Below are 22,075 nucleotides of genomic sequence, written 5' to 3'. Positions count from 1 at the left end.
AAGGAGGATTAATAAGTCATCAATTCTAGTCGCAACTTTTAAAAACACTTCACAGATAGGTCTGTCATAAAACAAAATGTGTTTATTTTGCCAAATGAATAAGGATCCTTCAAATAAAAAAAATCAGACAAATATGAAAATCTCATGAAGTGTTCAATGAATGATCACATTGTAAGAAAATTGTGAACACAGCATGTTCCCAAAACATACCCCCTCCCTCTCCAAAAAAAAAGTCATGAAAACTCTACCAAGTATAGGAAAATGGATGAGATCATATGACAGACAAATGTTGTTGAGTAGATTATTATTTTTTCCTATGGTCATTTATTAACTGCAGGTGGCTTCCTACCTTCAGATTTCTCTGCTAATACAGATTTCTTATCTAATGCAGAAGTACATTAGATAAGAAATGGGAATTACACATACTCATTTGACAAACCAAGCAGTGCATAAACATCCCAAAATTGATGATCTACAATCACTGCCTTATCTCAATACCATTCTTCAATGAGGTGAGGAGTGAGAACAATGTATTGCCATCCATGCTACCAAAACATAGTCAAGTCTTCCTTCTCATAAAATGGGAGGAGGTAAGAGAAAGAAATCTCAGTCCATCTTTTCTCTTGCATTTGATAATACTCCAGATTAATAGACAATATCTATTAATCTGGATATGGCATTTCATTCTAACATTTAGAGGCACAAATGCATTGATTCCACTTACTTTTTTAGGGGGTGGGGACATCCTTTACTCCTCCATTTGTTTCTTGCTATTTAGTACCTCTACACTCATATTCGGGGTGCTTAAGGGTCAAAGCTGTATAACTGAGAGGAGACCTCCACATAGCCTTTAAAGGAATGTGGAGAACCGACCAGGGCTTCTGACCTAATGTCCAATCCTCACCTTCTCTCGTAGTGCACCCTGTTGGGTAGCTACCTGGATACCGAACGAACGAGGATGGGCTCGCAATTTGGGATTTAGCCTACCAAATTGTATTCTTATTGGTTAAACCAAAATAAAAAATGATGGTACGGCATGACAAAATTTCATGCCAGCTGGGGCATAGTCAAGTTAAACAAGGCCCCCATTCTTTTCGCCAGGGAACCAGGGCGAACAGCGAAAAGTCAGCTACTGGAACAAATCAGAAAACAAACCCCAACTCAACATCACCAGAGTTAACGATTGGTACTATCAACGTAAGAAGCCTGAATGGCAAAGAAATGGAGCTAGCTGAGGAATTAGATAAGTACCAGATCGACATAATAGGGGTGACTGAAACAAAAAAGACCAAAACTGGTGAGATCTTTCTGAGCAATAAATACAAAATGTTATATTCAGGCAATAACAATCAAGGAAAAGAAGGAGTAGCCATAGTATTCAACACAAAATACGAGGCTAATCTTCTTGAATGGCAGTCAGTCTCAAGTAGAGTAATGTGGGCAAATATGAGAATGGGGAACTGGACAATGAGACTTATTTGTGCCTATGGTCCCACAGAAGGTTCTACTAAGGTAGAAGTGGAGGAATTTTTTGAGGCTTTAGAAAAAGCAACTGACACAATGAAAAAGGAAAAGTTGGTCCTTGTTGGGGATCTAAATAGTAGAGTAGGAAATGATTGTGAGATATACAAAAATATTTTGGGAAAATTTGGAGAAAAGAGCAAAGCTAATAATAATGGCAAATATCTGTTGGATTTCTGCTCAGGACATGGACTGGTTATTACTAACACCATGTTCCAACATAAAAATGTGCACAAATTCACATGGAGAGAAGAGGCTAGGAATAAGAAAAGTCTCATTGACTATGTTATTGTTGATAGTGATGTTTTCTCCCTGGTGCAGGACACCAGAGTGTACAGAGGATTTGAAATTGGAAGTGATCACTATTTAGTCTTGAGCAGGATAAAATTGAATTTCATATTGAAAAGAATAACATGTAAGAAAGTTTTAAAGCGAATAAAAGTTGAGCAGCTCTCAGATGTAAACTGTAGACTAAAATACAGAAATATTATTGAAAAGAAAATGAAAGAGTTTGAGAACAGGAATCAAACCTTGGAGATTCAGTGGCAAACTCTGAAGGAAACATTGATTGATTCTGCCAGAGAGGCATGTGGTGAGGTTGTGTGCAAAGATAAAAAAATCAGAACTCCCTGGTGGACACAGGAAGTTAAAGAGGCAGTGAAGGAAAAGAAGAAAGCATATCAAAAGTTCCTGGCAAATAAGTCAGCTTTTACTCTTACAGAATACAGAGACAAATGTAAGAAAGCTAAACAGTGTGTAAAACTAGCTAAACAAAAGTCATGGGAGGACTTTGGCAAGAATATAGAAAATAAATATCAAGAAGGTGGCAAAATATTCTGGAGGTTGTTGAAGAAGCTTAGGAATGGAGGAAAGAGTGCTGTAAAAGGAATTAGAGATGATAAAGGTGAAATGAAAACAGGAGAAAAAGATATCCTTGAAGTATGGAGTAATTACTTTGAAAAACTGCTAAATGAAACAAGCAGTGATGACAGCACAGTGATAAAAAACACTGACCAGGCATGCAGTCAGGAATACATATCCATACTTGAAGTAGAAAAAGCCATCAAAGGCTTGAAATGTGGAAAGGCAACAGGAGTAGATGATATTCGACCAGAAATGCTGAAGTATGGTGGTATAAGAGTCTTACAGTGGCTGCACTGCATAGTTCAGAAAGCCTGGACAGAGGGACGAATTCCCGATGATTGGAGTAGAGCTCTCATAGTAGCCATATATAAAAAGGGAAATAAAACTGAATGTGAGAATTACAGAGGTATATCCCTACTGAGTGTTCCTGGCAAGATCTATGCAAGTATACTTGAGAAACGGTTGAGAAGAATTGTGGAAGAAAAGCTTGGTGAAGAACAAGCTGGATTCAGGCCAAATAGAGGCAGTCAGGATCAGATCTTCACTTTACGACAAATAGTCGAGAAAGCATGGGAATATAACAAAGATCTGTATTTAAGTTTTGTCGATCTGGAAAAGGCATATGACAAGGTGCCAAGAGAGAAGCTATTCAATACGCTGCAGTTATATGGTGTCAATGGGGCATTATATCAAGCAATACTTAGTCTTTATTTGAGTTGTGAGTCAGCAGTTAGAATTGAAGGAAGTACAGGAAGATGGTTTAATGTTAAATCTGGTGTGAGACAAGGATGTACATTATCCCCTCTGTTATTCTTTATCTATATGGATCACATTATGAAGGAATGTGGTATTAAACCTGATATCAAAATTCGAGATGTTAATGTCAGCTCTTTGCTTTATGCGGATGATGTTATACTTCTAAATAAATCCGCTACAAGTCTGCAAGATTCTCTGACTAAATTGAATAGCTGTTGTAATAGATATGGTATGAAGGTCAGCAATAAAAAGACAAAGACAATGAAAATAGGCAGAATCATTGAAAATGTCAACTGTGTTGTGAATGGAGAACCTGTGGAACAAGTAAAACATTTCAGCTACTTAGGCACAATTTTTACCGAAGATGGTAAACTAAATATAGAAATAGACAACAGAATCAGCAAAGCTGGTATTGTGGGAAGTCAACTGAATAAATTTATATGGAATAAGAAAGAAATTAGTCGGAACACTAAATTAGCTGTATACAAGACTGTGTTCAAACCAATTTTAACTTATGGATCTGAGAGCTGGGTCAGAAGTAAAACACTTGACCAAAGACTAGAGACCGCAGATATGAGAGTCCTGAGAAAGATTAGAGGCGTGAACAGATGGCATCAATGGCAATATCATATTAAAAATGAGGATATTAGGAAAGAACTTGACATTGTCAGCATCCAGGAATGCGTTAGCCGAGCTAATCTCAGATGGTATCGTCACCTAAATAGAATGGGAGAGGAAAGGTTAGCAAAACAAGTGTTCTCTGCCAGGTTGGCAGGAAAACGACCCAGAGGAAGACCAAGATATAGGTGGATTGATACCGTACAAAGTGCCTTAGACGATAGAAATATAAGATCTGATAATGTTGGAGTCTTGACAAGTAACAGGCTGTTTTGGAGGAAAATTGTAGATAGGAAGTTAGTAATGATGTAATTTTTTCATGTAGTACTGTCATATCCTGTACACCCCTTGAGGGTACATGGCAGGAATTTGATGATGATGATGATGATGACACTCATATTCCCATATTTACCAACATTAGAATGCTATTTTCACATCTGAGTTGGTGCAACAAAAATCCCCCAAGATTATCGACAATCTCTTTCTCTAGCTCTCTCTCTCTCTCTCAGAATCTGTTTTTGTCCAATGCCAATTCTAGGATACTTTCAAAGGTGTACCACTGAACTAGATCCATCATTCCTCCACTTTTCACTAAGAGTGTCAAAACACAAGCAGCACAAAACACCAACATCTGTTCACAGTTAAACATTTCTCCAAAAAACTTACTTCTACTCTTTCTTCTATCTACCTCTTTGTCAAAAAGAATTCCCCAAAACTATTACTTCTAGCTCTCAAATATGTGATTTACATATTAAAAAAAGTATTAGAATTTTTACAAAAAAGAGAAAATTGGCAATGTATATTATACTTGACAAGAAATTATGTTCTTGTTTTAATCATTCACCCAAGCATAAGTAAACAAAGGAACATGGTGTAATATACAGAGAAGTATGCCATGAGACATGTTTCTGCAGATATAAAAACATCAACTGATAGTTATACCTGTCCTGTCTTAATGGAGCTTTGCAAACTCTAACAGGGTTAGGTAATGCTGTAATATCCAAAAGGGTACAAGAAGGGTAAACGATAAAATCTCCTGAAGATAAGGCAGACAGATCTCTTGACATTGTCTTCTCTTCCTAGTCTATTACTGATTATCCAAGGCATATATATATCTTCCCATATTCTTCCATGCCAGCCTGGTTGGCCAAGTGGTTAACGTATCCGCTTGCCAGCTAAGAGGCTGCGGGTTCGAATCCCGCGTAGGCATGGATGTTTGTGATTGTCTTCCATCTTCATACATTCATTCGCCCAAGTATATATAGACTCTCCCAATATGAACTGGGTCACCATGGGAGTAGTAGACCCAAACCTCCCTCAATAGGAGAGGTCTTCACCCTCCTGTGGGTAGAAAAATACACTGTTCATCATTCTTCCATATTGCAAACATACCATAATAAACCATCTGCCTCTGGTAGTCATTCATAAGTTTAGGTGGTGGATGTTATTCATAATTAGTTATATTAGCAGTTTTATAACACATAAATGAACTATGTTATAAAAAGATGTTTATTAATTGGCTTATATTTCAATGGATTTCAAAGCGGCATCTTCAGAAAAAAAAAAAAGTGTTACAGTTTACAAGAACAATTAGTATGTGAAAGAATTCAAATTACAACAGACAAGATCTAAAGTCCTAATTTGATACCCTCTAATATTGTAGAAAAGAAGTATCACAACTGTGTAGGAATTGATCTCAGAATAACAGTCTCCTAAATTTTTGGGAAATGAATGCAGCCATACTTATTAAGGATAAGAGAATTCTTCATAGCCAACTCTAAAAAATAATCTTTCTGACCTGCAAAGACTTCTATATAGCACAGTGGTTTTCTTCCATCTAATCATATATGAAAGTGTGTCCAAAGTGTAATCTTCCAGTCCAGATTTGCTATAATTATGGTAGAAAATGCATTTCTTTATGTTCTCAAAGGCAGATATTAACAGATATTCCTGTTTGTCCATAGTAGGACAAGTCATAGTCACAGGGAACTCCAGGATATTCTAGAGGGTGGAGTTTGTTCTTAGGAGAGCATATCAGAAATGCTAATTTGCCATGTGGCTTGAATGAGGTGCAAAGGTTATATTTGATTAGTACTTCGGCTATCTTTTCAGATGCCTTTGTCTTAGGGAATAGAAATAGTGGTGTTTTGTTCTTGTGTGTTTGATGAGGATGAAGTAGGAGGGGCATGTAGTATTTATTATTATTATTACCCAATACCTCATGGAGTCAAAGACTCATCTGGGAGGTCCTTTTATCACACACACAGCTCATCATACCATGCTTTGAACACATTCAGACTCCCTGCAGACACCACACTTTCAGGCAAGGCATTCCAATCATTTACAACTCTGCACGAAAAAAACCTGCATCTCACTCCCCTACTCACAACTTCTTTATACAGTTTCCAGGGATTCCCTGTCCCACTATTTTCTAGAACTTCTCCAGCATGAGACAAATTAGTAACTCTGATCTGCTCGCCAAAGGACAAAATCCACCCTCTACCATATCCTGGAGTCTATGAAGATTCCTGTGACTGGGACATAGACTAATATGGCCAGAATGGAAGATCTGTTAACATCCACTTTGGAGACCTTAAGAAATACATTTGCTACCATTATTATGGCAAGTCTGGACTGGCAGACCATACTTCGGACACCCTTTCACAAAGGATTAGATGAACAATGGCTACAGAAGTCATTACAGGTCAGAAAGATTATTTTTAGAGTCAGCAATGGTTATGAAGCATTCTTCTAACCTGAACAAGTATGGTTGCATTAATTTGCCACAACATTTGTGAGAAATTTTGGGAGATGAAACAATCAATGTTTACTTCAGAGTCTACCACCAAACTCTAAGGTTGGTTCTTGTTATCAAACTTTTCACTTTTTTTCTTGAATAATGTTTGTATAGTTGAGTTTATACCGGCTTGGTTGGCCAACACTTGGAGAGAATATACACTCTCCAGTCAAGGGGCTGTGGGTTCGAATCCCACCAAGAGCATGGATGTTTATGATTGTCCTACTAACCATTTACCATATGTACTGCTGTAAACCTGTGTCCTAGCACAGTGTGATCTTTGATGTCATTGTGCCATAAAAAAAATCAAATCAAATTAACTGAACAATCTGCTTAATTATAATTTTTTTTTTAAAAAAAAAACTTTCTTACATGTAAATTTGGAAATTATCATCATTTAGTTTTAAGTAAGATAAAAATAATATCACATTGAAAACTAAATGATGATAATTTCCAAATTTACATCCTCTGTATACTCTTGTATCCTGAACCATCATGAAAATATCACTATCAACAATAACATCAAGAAGGGTTTTCTTATTTCTCGTGTCTTCTTCCCACATGAACTTGTGCATATCTTTATGTTGGAACATGGCAGTGTATAATGTCTAGTGCATACCCCAAGCAGCAATCCAGCATCACTCTCATTGTATCATCACTCTCTCTTAAACCATTTCAAGTAAGTGTTCATAAGCATTTTTTGACATATTCTAGCCCCAAAAGATTTCTAATGTCTAATTTAAGATTTGAGCCTTCTTTATATATAATGGATCTATAATCCTTTGGCTGAATCATCAGGTGAATCACATTCTTTCGACAGATCAGTCTAAATATGCTACACAAACATTTTAATCCCTACCAGACAATCTAATTAATTTAAATGACAAATCACCTATACTAGGGGATTTTCTTTCTTTATCTTCCTTAATACTTTTTCAACCTCTACTAGGCATCAATTTTCCTATCATTATCTCATCCCAGGTGACCAGGCCTGTCCAGTCTTATCCAGATGGTCATATTAGAGCCTTATAAAGAGGAATAGAAATTTCCTTAGCTGTGTTCATTAGTATTCTTCTTTAATAACTAAGCAATCCTATGAGCTACCTTTGCAATATGTCTTCTGAACTTCTCCCTATCCACCAACACCCCAAAATCTATAGCTTCATGTTCCCGTAGTTCAGTTCCATGTTTTCACATAAAAAGTGCACAGCTTTACACTCACATTAAACTGGAATCCATTATCTTCTGTCCATGCTGTCACACTGCTGAATACTTTCTCATTTCCTTGATTACTATCACACAACCCAATTTTACATCATCAGGTGACCACTGGATATTTCCTCTTAAATCATTTCCTATAATGTCAATGTACAACTTAAAAACAGTAGTAGTAGTCTTATTCTGCACACTGCTGGTCAAATGCTTTCTCTTGTATTCCGCTCGTTAATATATTATTTTTTGTCCACCCTGGTATTCATCTCACCAGCTTCACATTGACCACTTTTTTCTCAAATTTTTGAGTTCCATGTGGTTTCCTGTCAGACTCCTTGGTCAACTCCAGCAGTATCAAGAATATACTTGGTATTTTTAATTTACAACAGTATCACTTGTTGCTATTCCCTTTATCCAACCCAACCATTACTGTTATAAAAGTTAAAAGATTGATAAACTGAGTAAACGGGAGTAAATATGTACTCCAGAGAGTAAATATGTACTCCAGATGGATGGGCTGGTTATGGACGAATTCTCTAAGACTATCATCAGGTCCAATACACTCAAATCCTGAGTACCTTTTATCACCTGCAGTTTGAGGCAATTATCACTCAGAAGTTCCATATATTCCATTTCCTCCCCAAATTCCATTTCCTTTTTCCAATATATGTCCTTGAATCTGAAGCAAACACCATAATGATTATTCTAGCTATGCTCATGAACTAATTTTCCAAAGCATGTTGTAAATAATTTCATTTGCTCTCCTTGGCATATACCAGAAAAGTAAAAACCTGAAAAAAAATCTGTACATTAAGAAATACATATGGTGATAATAGAAAAAATTAAACAAACTTCTACAAAATCTAGATCCATTCTATTCAAATGAAGCTCTACCGAATTATTATTGCAATCTTTTATTTCATTAATTAGCTATCAATCTTGTAAGCATTTTTATGACTCCTGATAGAAATACCTTATTCTTTTCATTTTTAAAAATATAATAATATTTATTTATCATGACATATTATGAGGACACATTATTTTAAAATCATGCAAAATGTCATCATCATCAAATTCCTGATATATATATATACAGGGTGTTCGGGATAAATTTGACAGTTTCGTAAGGAAAAAGAAAATCTTCTTTGTATCTATTAAATTTAATGAATTGACAAAAAAACATTACAGGCAGAGTTAATTACAATACTATCAACAAGATTTACTCAAAATAACCACCATTAGCATCGATCACAGCTTCAATTCTGCTTCGGAACCTCGAACAAGCTGATGCTATGGTCTCCCTGGGAAGGGCCGCAAAAACTGTTTTAATTTTATCCATTAACTGGGCTTTTGTATTACTGGAAGTGCGATTGGTGTCTTTTTCAACTGCGCCTCATACAAAATAATCCATGGGGTTAAGGTCTGGGGAGTTTGGAGGCCAAACATTTGGACTGGTGAAGTCGTAGAAATTTTCAGACAACCATTTTTGACTTTTCCCAGAGGTGTGGCAAGGGGCCGAATCCTGCTGCCATACATACGGCCTACCATTGGCTACCCTTGTTATCCAGGGCTTGACTACAGTTAGCAACTCCACGAACAAAGCCCGAATTCCAATGCCAGGGTTCTTCAACACCTGTTCCTGCAGATTTGCGAGGAATTCTGCTGTACGAACGCAATCAGATCGTCTGCTAGGGATCTTTCTTCTTGCTACATCCTCGTAGTCACCATTGCAAGTCTCTAGTTCATGCCTGATTGTTTTTACTGTATTCAGGGAGCATTGGGCAGCAGTCGTAATATCCTTATTTTGATGGCGGGCACGAATCATCATGATACAAGTTATTCTCTTCCATGATTCAGGTGGGTTCCAGCTATCCATCCTTTCTGACATCTTGTATATGAATGAAGAAGGGTCCAAACTTTTAAATGAAGAGAAGTGTGTGTTAATACATGTAACTTACGGAAAAATATAATTAATTATAAATATGTCAAATTTATCCCGAACACCCTGTATATCCTCAAGGGGTGTACTGGATATGATAGTACTAAATGAAAAATTTACATCATCACTAACTTCCTATCTACAATTTTCCTCCAAATCAGTCTGTTAAATGTCAAGACTCCAATATTATCGGATCTTATATTTCTATCTGTAAAGGCACTTTTTACTGTATCAATCCACCTATATCATAGTCTTCCTCTGGGTCTTTTTCCTACCGACCTGGCAGAGAACACTTGTTTTGTTAATCTTTCCTCTCTCATTCTGCTTACGTGGCCATACCACCTGAGATTAGCTCTGATGCATTCCTGGATGATGGAACAATATCAAGTTCTTTCTTAATATCCTACTTTTTTACTATAATATTGCCATTGATGCAATCTGTTCATGCCCTTAAGTGTTTTACTTCTAACCCAGCTCTCAGATCCATAAGTTAAAATTGGCTTGAATACTGTCTTGTATACAGCTAATTTAGTGTTTTTGCTAATTTCTCTATTATTCCATATAAATTTATTCAGTTGACTTCCTACCATACCACATTTGTTGATTCTGTTATCTATTTCCATATTTAACTTACCATCTTCACTAAAAATCGTGCCTAAATAGATGAAATGTTTTACTTGTTCTATAAGTTCTCCATTCACAATGCAGTTGATATTTTCAATGTTTCTGACTATTTTCGTTGTCTTTGTCTTTTTAATGCTGACCTTCATACCATATCTATTACAATAGTTATTCAATTTAGTCAAAGAATCTTGCAGACTTGTAGTGGATTTATTTAGAAGTATAACATCATCTGCATAAAGCAAAGAGCTGAGATTAACACCTTCAATTTTGATATAAAGTTTAATACCACTTTCATTCATAATGTGATCCACATAGATAATGAATAAGGGAGAGGATAATGTACATCCTTGTCTGACACCAGATTTAACATTAAACCATCTTCGAGTGCTTCCTTCAATTCTAACTGCTGACTTACAACTCAAATAAAGACTAAGTATTGCTTGATATAATGCCCTATTAATACCATATAACTGTAGCGTTTGGAATAGCTTCTCTTTTGGCACCTTGTCATATGCCTTTTCCAAATCAACAAAACTTAAATACAGATCTTCGTTATATTCCCATGATTTCTCAACTATCTGTCGTAAAGGGAAAATCTGACCCTTATAGCCTGAATCCATCTTGTTGTTCACCAAGCTTCTCTTCCACAATCGCTCTCAAATGTTTCTTAAGTATATTTGCATATAATTTGCCAGAAACACTCAGTAATGAAATGCCTCTGTAATTCTCACATTCAGTTTTATTTCCCTTTATATATATATATATATATATATATGGATACTATGAGAGCTCTACTCCAATCATCTGTAATTCGTCCCTCTGTCCAGGCCTTCTGAACTGCAGTGCAGCCACTGTACAACTTTTATACCTCCATATTTGAGCATTTCTGGTCGAATATCATCCACTCCTACTGCCTTTCCACATTTCAGTCTTTTGATGGCTTTTTCTACTTCAAGTATGTATATGTATTTCTGAGTGCATGACTGGTCAGTGTTTTTTTACCACTGTGCTATCACAGCTTGTTTCATTTAGCAATTTTTCAAAGTAATTACTCCATACTTCAAGGATATTTTATTCTCCTGTTTTCATGTCACCGTTTTCATCTCTAATTCCTTTTATAGCACTCTTTTCTCCATTTCAGAGCTTCTTCAACAACCTCCAGAATATCTTGCCACCTTCTTGATATTTATTTTCTATGTTCTTGCCAAAGTCCTCACGACTTTTGTTTAGCCAGTTTTACACAGTGTTTAGCTTTCTTACATTTGTCTCTACAGTTCCTAAGAGCACAAGCTGACTTATTTGCCAGGAACTTTTGATATGCTTTCTTATTTTCCTTCACTGCCTCTTTAACTTCCTGTATCCACCATAGAATTCCGATTTTTTCTGTCCTTGCACACAACCTCACCACATGCCTCTCTGACTGAATCAATCAATCAATGTTTTCTTCAGGGCTTGCCACTGAATCTCCAAGGTTTGGTTCCTGCGCTCATTCTTTCATTTTTTCGTGAATAATATTTCTGTCTTTTAGTCTACAGCTCACATCTCAGAGCTGCTCAACTTTTATTTTCTTTAATACTTTCTCATATGTTCTTCTTTTCAATATGAAATTCAATTTCATCCTGCTGAAGACTGAATGTTGATCACTTCCAATTTCAAATCCTCTGTACACTAGTGTCCTGCACCAGTGGGAAAACATCACTATCAACAATAACATAGTCAATGAGACTTTTCTTATTGCGTGCCTCTTCTCTCGATGAGAATTTGTACACATTTTTATGTTGGATTTCTGAGCAGATATCCAACAGGTATTTGGCATTATTATTAGCTTTGCTCTTTTCTCCAAATTTTCCCAAAATATTTTTGTATGTCTGACAATCATTTTCTATTCTGCTATTTAGATCCCCAACAAGGACCAACTTTTCCTTTTTCATTGTGTCAGCTGCTTTCTCTAAAGCCTCAAAAAAAAAAAAAAAAAAAAAAACCTCCACTTCTACCTTAGTAGAGCCTTCTGTGGGACCATAGGCACAAATAAGTCTCATTGTCCAGTTACCCATTCTCATATTTTGCCCAAATCACTCTACTTGACACTGCCTGCCATTCAAGAAGATGAGCCTGGTATTTTCTGTTGAATACTATTGCTACTCCTTCTTTTCCTTGATTGTCATTGCCTGAATATAACATTTTGTATTTATTGCTCAGAAAGATCTCACCAGTTTTTGTCTTTTTTGTTTCAGTCACTCCTATTATGTTGATCTGGTACTTATCTAATTCCTCCGCTAGCTCCATTTCTTTGCCATTCAGGCTTCTTATGTTGATAGTACCGATCTTTAACTCTGGCAATGTTGAGTTGGGGGTGTGTTTTCAGATTTGTTCGAGTAGCTGACTTTTCGTTGTTCGCCCTGGTTCCATGGCAAATAAAAATGGGGGCCTTGTTTAACTAGGTGACGCCCCAGCCGGCATGTAATTTTGTCATGTTGTACCATCATTTTGCATTTTGATTTAAGCCAATAAGAATACAATTTAGTCATCTAAATCCCAAATTGCCAGTCCATCCTCGTCCATTCGGTATCCAGGTATATACCTAACAGGGTGCACCACGAGTAGGTGAGGATTGGACATCAGGTCAGAAGCCCTGGTCGGTTCTCTGCATTCCTTTGAAGGCTATGTGGAGGTCTCCTCTCAGTTATATAGCTTTGACCCTTATGCACTCCCTAATGCAAAATGTGTCTGAGTAAAATCACAAATCCACTGTATTAATATTATTCTGAGAAGCGATGATATTAAAAATGTAATTTTCAATGAATGAACAAATACTTACTACATTTTGTTTCATCTGAAAAATCTCCGCAGTCATTTTCTCCATTACACAGCATGTCTTCATTAATGCATACTCCATTTTCACATTCAAACTGACCATCAGGACACACTTGGATAGATGTATTATGAACTGTTAAAGTGGATAATTTATCATTATGAATTCGAATTGAAATTTCCAAATACCAATTTCATTGATGAAATAGGAATAACTAACAATAGATGCTTATTTCAACAATAAGAAGTTGCTAAGAGTAGGAGGATAATGTATTATGTTTATTAGCTGCGTGTACATGTTCTTATGACTGATTAGCTTCGTTTGCAAGACAAAAAAAAAACTTGAGTTTCCAGGAGGGAAAATCTATCACATCTGTATGAGAATGGTTGTTGTTTAACTTTAATGGAGTATGAGCAACAATAACTATTATGTGCTATGTGAATGGTTCAAATTATACAGTAAATGTATTAATATATTGTAAAAGACAAGATGATATATTTCCATATGCACATAAGAAAATTCAAAAATTTTTATAAAATTTTATACAGTTTGGATAAAACTAATTTAAAATATAATTATATACATTTAAACAAATTAGAATCTTGCAAGAATAGTTATTATTATTCTTATTATTTTGTGACACCTACAAGGAGTCCAAAGACTCATCAAGGGAGAACACGTAATCTACAACTTTCAATCTCCACCACTTCATCCACCAACTGCATTGAACCACTACTACTACTATCATCATCTACACCAATGCCATCTACTGTTCACTATCACCACTAGTATTTTTTGCCTGTAAATTGCATGTGTTCTGAAGGTTGATTTGTCTGTATGTAGGCTGAAAAAACCCAAGTTTCTGGGAGAACAAATTCCTCTACCTCTGTATCAGCTCTTATAACTCCTTTAATAAAAAAAAAAAATAAAAAAAAAAAAAAAAAAAAAAAAAAAACATATAAAGATTCCTCCTGTCATGATGAGAATCGATCTCAGGCCTTTTCCAATTGAAGGGTGCAACATACAATCATTCTTTCAATTGCACTATGGAGGCACACAATATAAACACTTAGATAAATAAGCAGAGTCTGGTAAAATCTGACTGAACACGAGGCCCAGGCAGACCGGTAAAAGCACTAAATTTATAGTGCTTTTACATTTAAACTTGAATAAAATAATGAAAAGAAGAACTTCCCCTCCAGAAATCCTAGTATGCAAAGGTTAATTTCAGGCTTTAAGTGGTATAGTTTATTATTTGTATCTCTATTTCATGATGTTTGCTATTGGGATATTACATATTTTTCATTTAATCTGCCAGCAATAATGTAGACCAGTGGTGGTCAACCTTTTTTACTACACAAGCTACTTTTCTATAAAAAGTTATTCCGCAATCTACTCTCTTATATATAAGTTATTAGGTGATCTACTCTTTTATATAGATCACGTTCCCGTAACCTGATATCTGATTACGCACAAATAAACAACTCAAAACTTTATTTGTGTATTTAAAAATTTATTTATCACTTTTAATTATTTTAATACAACAAATAAAAAACCAAATATATAAGAATAAAATATTTATTTCTCTATTTTGGAAAACCAAAGTTAGAAAAAACAACAGATTGATTACAAACTCACAAGAAACAGGAAATGCTGGTTGATTTAAAAAAAAAAAAGTTAATGTGAAATTTGGCATTGTTTGGACCTCGATATTTTCATAGTCAAATTGATATGAAGAAATGGCAAATCGAAGACAATCATCCACATGATCATTTGTAATTTGGTTTCTTAATTGATTTTTTATGATGGTCATATTTGAAAAAGCGAATTCTGCCAAGTATGTTGATCCAAAACACGACAGAATTTTTCATGCAATATCAGTTAATATTTGGAATTTTTCATGTGCATGCTTCCAAATGACTTCATTCTTTATTGATTTTAAATGTAAACTATTCTGAATGTTTATTATCTCAAGTTCTACTTCAGCTCGGTTTATATCAAACAGCCCACTAATTTTATTTGAAATTTCTGTGATGTTCAAGTTTTCTTGAAATGGATTATTGATAAAAGATACAATCATTTCAGTTTTATTAAAATCTTTAAATCTTGAATTTATTTCTTCCTCAACTAATTCTATTTCATGAATAAATTCTTTTAAATTACAGCAAAGCATTTCATGATTTTGTTCAAAAAATTTAATAAATATGGGAGATGTGTAAATTCGCAGTCATTTATATTTTTCTTTAATAAAAGTAAGTATTGTTGGAAAGTTTTTAATGAACTTAACATGTCAATTAAATTTTTATCTCTACCTTGAACTCTAAATTTAAATTGCTTATTTCGTATAGAAATCGACTAAAAATGATGAGTGTAACAACCATCTTTTATCACTCAATTGTGGATAAATATCTCCTTTTTCATCAAGAAAATTTTTTATATCATTAATTAATACAAGAAATCTTTTTAAAAATTGACTTCTGCTGAGCCAGCGAACATTATCGTACAACAGAAGTTCCCTATCATCTGCTTGTAATTTAAATACCCGCCATTGCAGAGCTTTTCCTCGAACAGAATTTACAATTTTAAATGTAATATCCAAAACATCTTTTTGTATTTAATCTTTTACTACACAGTACTTGTTGGTGAATGATACAGTGGTACGTTAAAAAATCTGGATATTTGTCATCATTTTTACATAACGTAATGAAGCCTGATTTATTACCTATCATTACAGGAGCACCATCAGTAGTAATAGACACAAGTTTAAAAAGCGGAAGTTTGTGTTGTTTCACAAATTCATCAAATGCCGAAAAAAATGTCTTCTCCCCTAGTCCTTCCCAATAACGGTAAAATTTTCAAAAGTTCTTCTTTACTTGAATAATCTTGAAATACAATGCAAATAAATACATAAACTGAGCAATATCAGTGAAGTCGTTTGATTCATCAAATTGTAATGAAAATGTAACACACTGGTGAAGGTCTGACATTAACCTGGCCTGGAAACTTTTCTCCGGCAATTGGAACTCTTCCTTTCGGCAATTTGAAACCTTGTCTGCGGCCTAGAAGTAGTCTCTCTCTCTCTCTCTAGCGCCGACTCGAACTGAGAAGCTCCATTCTGGAAGCGGCAAACTCCTCTCTCAAGCAACATGGATCCTGGCAATCTCTCTGACATTGACTCTAGACCGGGCGGCCTCCTCTCTTACAGCAATTCTGGAACTGGGACCCCCTTTTGCTTGCTTCAGTCCCTTTTAATTAGGCCTCCTCTGAGGCCACACATGAAGTTTGGCAACCTCCAAAGAATCGGTATGAGTCTTTCATCTTAAGTTTCAAGTTCGGCATGCCTTTTGTTCTCCTCCGCTTTCTTTTGACTGCGGAATTGCCGGCCATTGGAAAATTGTTTGAACTCTTTCTGACTGACTTCGGAGATGTTTACACTTAGAACCTGCAAGCCTTTCTCATACTACAAGTTTCAATAACAATCTTTCTAATGACGCCATGTATAGCTTCGGCGACCAAAATATTACCTTTGTTTTTAACACTCTAACATATTCTTATTAAAGCAGTATATACAGTTAGCTTCAAAAGAGTTATTTACAAAAACATCTAATACAAACTATACCAAGACAAACAAATTTTTTTTTTTTTACAATATTCACATGGGACTTAACCTAAGTAAAAAATCGATGTAACGTGCTTTGAAATATTTAATATTTAAGCTACAATTGAGTTTTTACACTTTGCTTATAATCATATTCACTCAGCTCGCTGTTTGACTTTCACTGATCCAAATTAATTCATTTACCCGGACTTATAAGAAAATTACTGATTATTACAAATATTTGTGAAAATTACAATTTTAACAAAAAATAAATAAACAAATAGCAATACATTTAAAGTGAAGTAAAAATAATACAAAATAGTGATAAATAAATTATTATGTTTTCAGTTTTAATTAAATTTATAAGTAAGGAGGAATACACAAGAGATCGACCAAAAATCGCTCTGCGATCGACGGGTTGAACACCCCTGATGTAGACATTCAACAGATGGCATATTATGGGATAAGCTAACCTCTGCATCCTTGTTTCCCCATGATTGAAATGGGGCTTGGATCTTTGCTTTAATGCTATCCTGTGTTTTAGGCACTCAGAGTATCCTGCTCTTAGTAGTACCTGAAAGAGCTGGTGGGACAGAAAAAGAGAGGGAATAGTGGCAACGTTTCCCCTCACGTGCGCAAAGAGAAATGGTATAAAACATAGCAGTTTCAGGTTTGTATGTTTGTTTACCTGTTTTTTTTTTTTTTTTTTTCATTTAATGGTGCAAGGATATCTAGGGGTCATGCTGTGCTAGAACAAATGCACTAAACAGCACAAGTGACTAAAATAACATAGGTACAAAGACAGTCATCACCACTCATATATTTTTAGAGTGTGTAAGATGACTATGATCAATGTGGAGCTGAGCAAGATCAGCTTCTAGTTTAAAGCCCCCAGCATAGCTTGATTCAATTGAGGTTATTATTTGTCTATTTCATAATAACTGCCACTGGGCTAAAACTTGTCTATTCATCTTCCAAGTCAAAACCACATGGTCACTCTCTCCAACTTGTGGAAGAGAGATGTCATCTCAGTTATTATCAACTCTTCTGATGCTTTGACCAAATCCAAAACTCTTGAACCTCTTGTTCCCTCTATTACATATTGCCTAAGACATCTGTCCCTCAGGAATTCCAGAAATTCAATTCCCTTATTACTACGTGCATTTTCCTCTTCCCAACTTATACTGCTCTAATTAAAATCTCCCATAACAATAATTTTTCTTGCACTTGCCATGCTGAACTGCCTAAACATCTCCTGCTCCCTACCCTCTGTGCTCCTTGGCATGTAGCAACACCTCACTAAATATCCTGTATTTCCCACCTCTACCTCACACCGTATGCTTTCAAAATCATTATTGTCACTGCCTTTCAAAGCCTCCACTCTTAGAGGACATAAGTCATCACTTATCATAAGCAGTACTCCACCACTATGCTTTCCCTTCCAATCCTGCCAAAAAATGCTGTACCCTGCTACTTCTATTCCTGTTATTATATCCTCTTCTGTCAACCACGTCTCTGTGATCCCAATAATCTTTGACCAGGCTGATGCTATCAGCGCCACCGATTCCTTTCCTTTATTCCGGATACTCCTGGCATTAGTGTAAACCATAAAAATGCCACTGTTTCTATATCCAACATTATCCCCTCTAGACTCCACTGGGCTCAGCGCTACCGCACAATGACATGCGGTAACGCATGACCCTGGGCATTCTAGTTTCCCTGCATTGACACACCAACTTGTTCAGAACAGCAATCTCTCCAGATGCCTATGTCTTTCCTCATTCAAATGCAAGCAGTCTCTCACATACAATTCCTTTCTGTCCTCAAATGCCCTCCAAGCATCCACATATTCCAATCCTCTCTTCTGACACATTCTAGCTATTATATTATTCAATATTTCTGCTCTTCTGCTCAGCTCGTCACAATCATACCTAGGCAACATGCACACTATCTTTCCTCTCTGCGTCTTCTTTCGTACAATCGCAAGCAAGAATCTCATATCTCTCACTGCCCAATTTACATTACCTCTCAAGTCATTTGTTCCTACCATCACAATCATCTCAGCCACCTTTTCACCCATCTTAATTGCCATCGGCACACTTTCTATCGTTCCTCCAAGCAAACACTCCTCACGCATCCTACCTGGCACACCACAGATCATTGAGTCCACATACATTACACTTCTTACCACCCTGTTCCTCGATTGCTCACATGCATCCCTCACTCTCTATCCTCTAACACTTTCTCTCTGTGTTCCCTTACTTACCTGCCTTCCTGACATTTCTCTATCCCAGGCTCCAGGGCTCCCTTGCATTCCTCTCATTCACTCTCTCCTACTGTTTCCATTCTCTCCTCTTCTATCATTCTCATAACTCTCTCTCATTCCCTCTCTTCCACTGTTTCCATTCTCTCCTCTTCTATCATTCCCATAACTCTCTCTCATTCCCTCTCTTCCACTGTTTACCCTTTAGTATGCATGTACGTCAATTGTTTACCACATAAAGTGTTTATTGTTGAAAATTGTCTTTGTTTTCTGCCAGGAAAGTGCATTAAAAATCATGTATGTTAATCTTAGGCTGAGCGCTTTATTTTTTGATGAGTTACATACAACATGTAATGCTTTTTTTTATGTAAAAAAATTTATTTTTATAGTAATGACTACTTGGCAATGGTTGAAAATGAAATTAATGAACTAATTGATGGGGAAACAGATTTATATGAGGAGGAACTGGTACAATTAATAGATGACGTCAAACCAAATGAAAGGGAAAATTCTGCTGAATATACTGACTGTGATGAATCCATTAAAGAATTCAGTTTAAAAAAATTTGCAGAAGGATTGGACTTGGCAATAAAGTTAGGAAGTTATTTTACAGATAATGATCCCTCAATGGAGCACTCCAGAAATTCACGAGACAGTTGAATATTTGTTTAGCTCCATATTATGAACTTAATAAATATTTTCAGCACAGTGGTAAGCAAAGTCTTATTACTGACTTCTTGATAACTAAACCAGCCGAAGTATACAATGAGAATTATAGAAATGATGTCCAAGAGATTTCAAGTGATGATGACGTCTGGCCACTCGTAAATAAAGAACATCTACAAAATACACGTGGATAGGCTTATGTGTTTGTCAGACATTTTTGTAATAGATTTCACGGTTTGATATGAACACAGATGATTAAGAAAATGACTATTTATTAACTTAAAAGGAACAAGTTTCACTCGGCCAAAGCCCAATGTATTTATAAAAGAGCGAGTTTAGCACTATTACAAGAACAGGTATACGCAACTTGCCGAGAACTTTCAAAAATAAATTCCTCCATCAGTGTACTACGTGATATATTATCTGACATTTTGAACCCGGAGCTGTGGGATATCTTGGAGAGAATCTCCGACTCGACAGCCAATAAAGAATTCGCTAAAGTTAAAAACCGACACCGGAAAAAAATTTGAAATCCTCCAACAACGCAATGCCACGCAGCGGCCACAATTTCATCAAGATGGTGGTGTTGTGAACCTATCATCGACAACCTTATCCAAAGAGGCTACAAGTGCATTAAGTCTTGGACACAATTTTGTTGTTACTCCTAAAATTGTGCCTAAAACCAAAATAATGGCTTCCGTTGAACGCGGGATTTACCACTTGCCTCCAGCTATAGCCAATCCCTCGATGAGTCTTTTGACTCCTTGGAGGCCTGAATAATAATAATAATAATAATATTAGGTTAATAATATTAGGTTAAATATGGCCAATATACTTATCCATTCTAGGCCTCCCAAAAATAATATCCCACATAAAGAAATAATAGCTCTAAAAGAACTACACAATAATAACCACATTACAATAACAAAATCAGACAAGGGTAACGGCACTGTAGTAATGGATACAACAGAATATGAAAGCAAAATGCATACACTGCTCCAAGACCCAGTCTACATATCAAATAATAAATCGAGATCCCACCAACTCACAAAAGAATAAGGTGTGCAAGTTATTGAACAAAGTCACTTCCTGGCTAAAAGAAATTGTCAAAAAACTCAAACCCGTGCACGTTAAAACACCTAGAATATATGGTGCTCCTAAAATACATAAACAAGATACACCTTTGCGTCCTATTGTAGATAGTATAAACAGTCTGACATATAAACTAGCTAAACATTTAGCCAAATTACTAACCACTTACACAAACAATTCTTCCTCTTTTGTTAAAAATTCTACCCACCTAAAGAGTATTTTAGAAAACCACACCTTAAATAGTTCAGACCTAATGGTAAGTTTTGATATCACCTCATTATTCACTAATGTACACTCATAGTAACTCTTAACTTACTAAATTCACAATTTTCCCCAGATATATTTCAGCTATTTAAATTCACGGTACATGCAGGTTATTTTACTTGGAAAGGGAAAATATACAAACAATTAGATGGGACAGCTATGGGTTCGCCCCTTTCTTCCCCCTTAGCCAATTTCTACATAAAACATCTGGAAAAATTAGCTATCAACACAGCCACTCTCAAACCTAGTCTCTGGCTATGCTATGTTGATGATGTGTTCGCTATTTGGCCACATGGCCCAGACACATTGAATACATTTTTAGTGCATCTAAATAGCCAGCACCCTAAAATCCACTTTACAATGGAACTAGAAGCCAATGACTGCCTGCCCTTCCTGGACACACTGATCACATGTCTTCCAGAAGGTTCCTTATCATTTTCAGTTTATAGAAAATCCACACATACAGGGAGATACTTATGAGAAGGGTATCTTAAAAACACTAACCCATAAAGCTAGAGCAATCTGTTCCAATGACATTGCTCTCAATGCTGAACTTTCTCACCTACAACACACCTTCTTAACCAAATGTTATAATCCCCATAAAATAGATAACATACTAAATGCTACCTAGAAATCCCCTCTATCTACCACAAAAGACTACAACAAAACTATCACCATCCCGTACATTAAAGGCACATCTGAAGAGATATCTAGGGTGTTTAACAAACACCAACTACGCACAGCATTTAAACCTTATGTAAAATTAGCAACTCTCATCCATTCACCTAAGGACAAATGCACTCCTTTATCACATCCAGGAGTCTATGAAGTGCCCTGTTCTTGCCATCAAGCCTACTATGGACAGACAGGAAGAACTGTGGACATCCGCCTCAGTGAACACAAAAAATATATCCAACACTTTCGCTATGGCAAGTCAGGTCTGGCAGACCATGTTTTGGATACCCCTGCACACAGGATCAATTGGAAAGAAACAAAAGTAATGCACAAAAGCTTCTACAAGTCAGAGAGGTTGTTCCTGAAATCAACAG

The 22,075-nt window shown here is 35.9% G+C and overlaps 1 protein-coding gene across 1 annotated transcript in view; it reads right to left on the bottom strand.

The window, feature by feature from the left end:
• The window catches only part of LRP1 (LDL receptor protein 1), a 1,646,373-nt gene that overhangs the window by 697,475 nt on the left and 926,823 nt on the right, over positions 1-22,075 (bottom strand). The window contains exon 57 of the mRNA XM_090402369.1: positions 13,150-13,278. Coding sequence (XP_090258495.1) covers positions 13,150-13,278 — 129 coding nt within the window. The remainder of the gene's footprint in view (positions 1-13,149; positions 13,279-22,075) is intronic.

The sequence above is a fragment of the Typopeltis vanoorti genome, chromosome 2, assembly GCF_054136105.1.
Source record: "Typopeltis vanoorti isolate ZY-2024b chromosome 2, IOZ_Tvanoo_1.0, whole genome shotgun sequence".
Lineage (NCBI taxonomy): Eukaryota > Metazoa > Arthropoda > Arachnida > Uropygi > Thelyphonidae > Typopeltis > Typopeltis vanoorti.
Note: the sequence above shows the minus strand (reverse complement) of the source record. Positions and strands in the feature narration are given on the sequence as shown.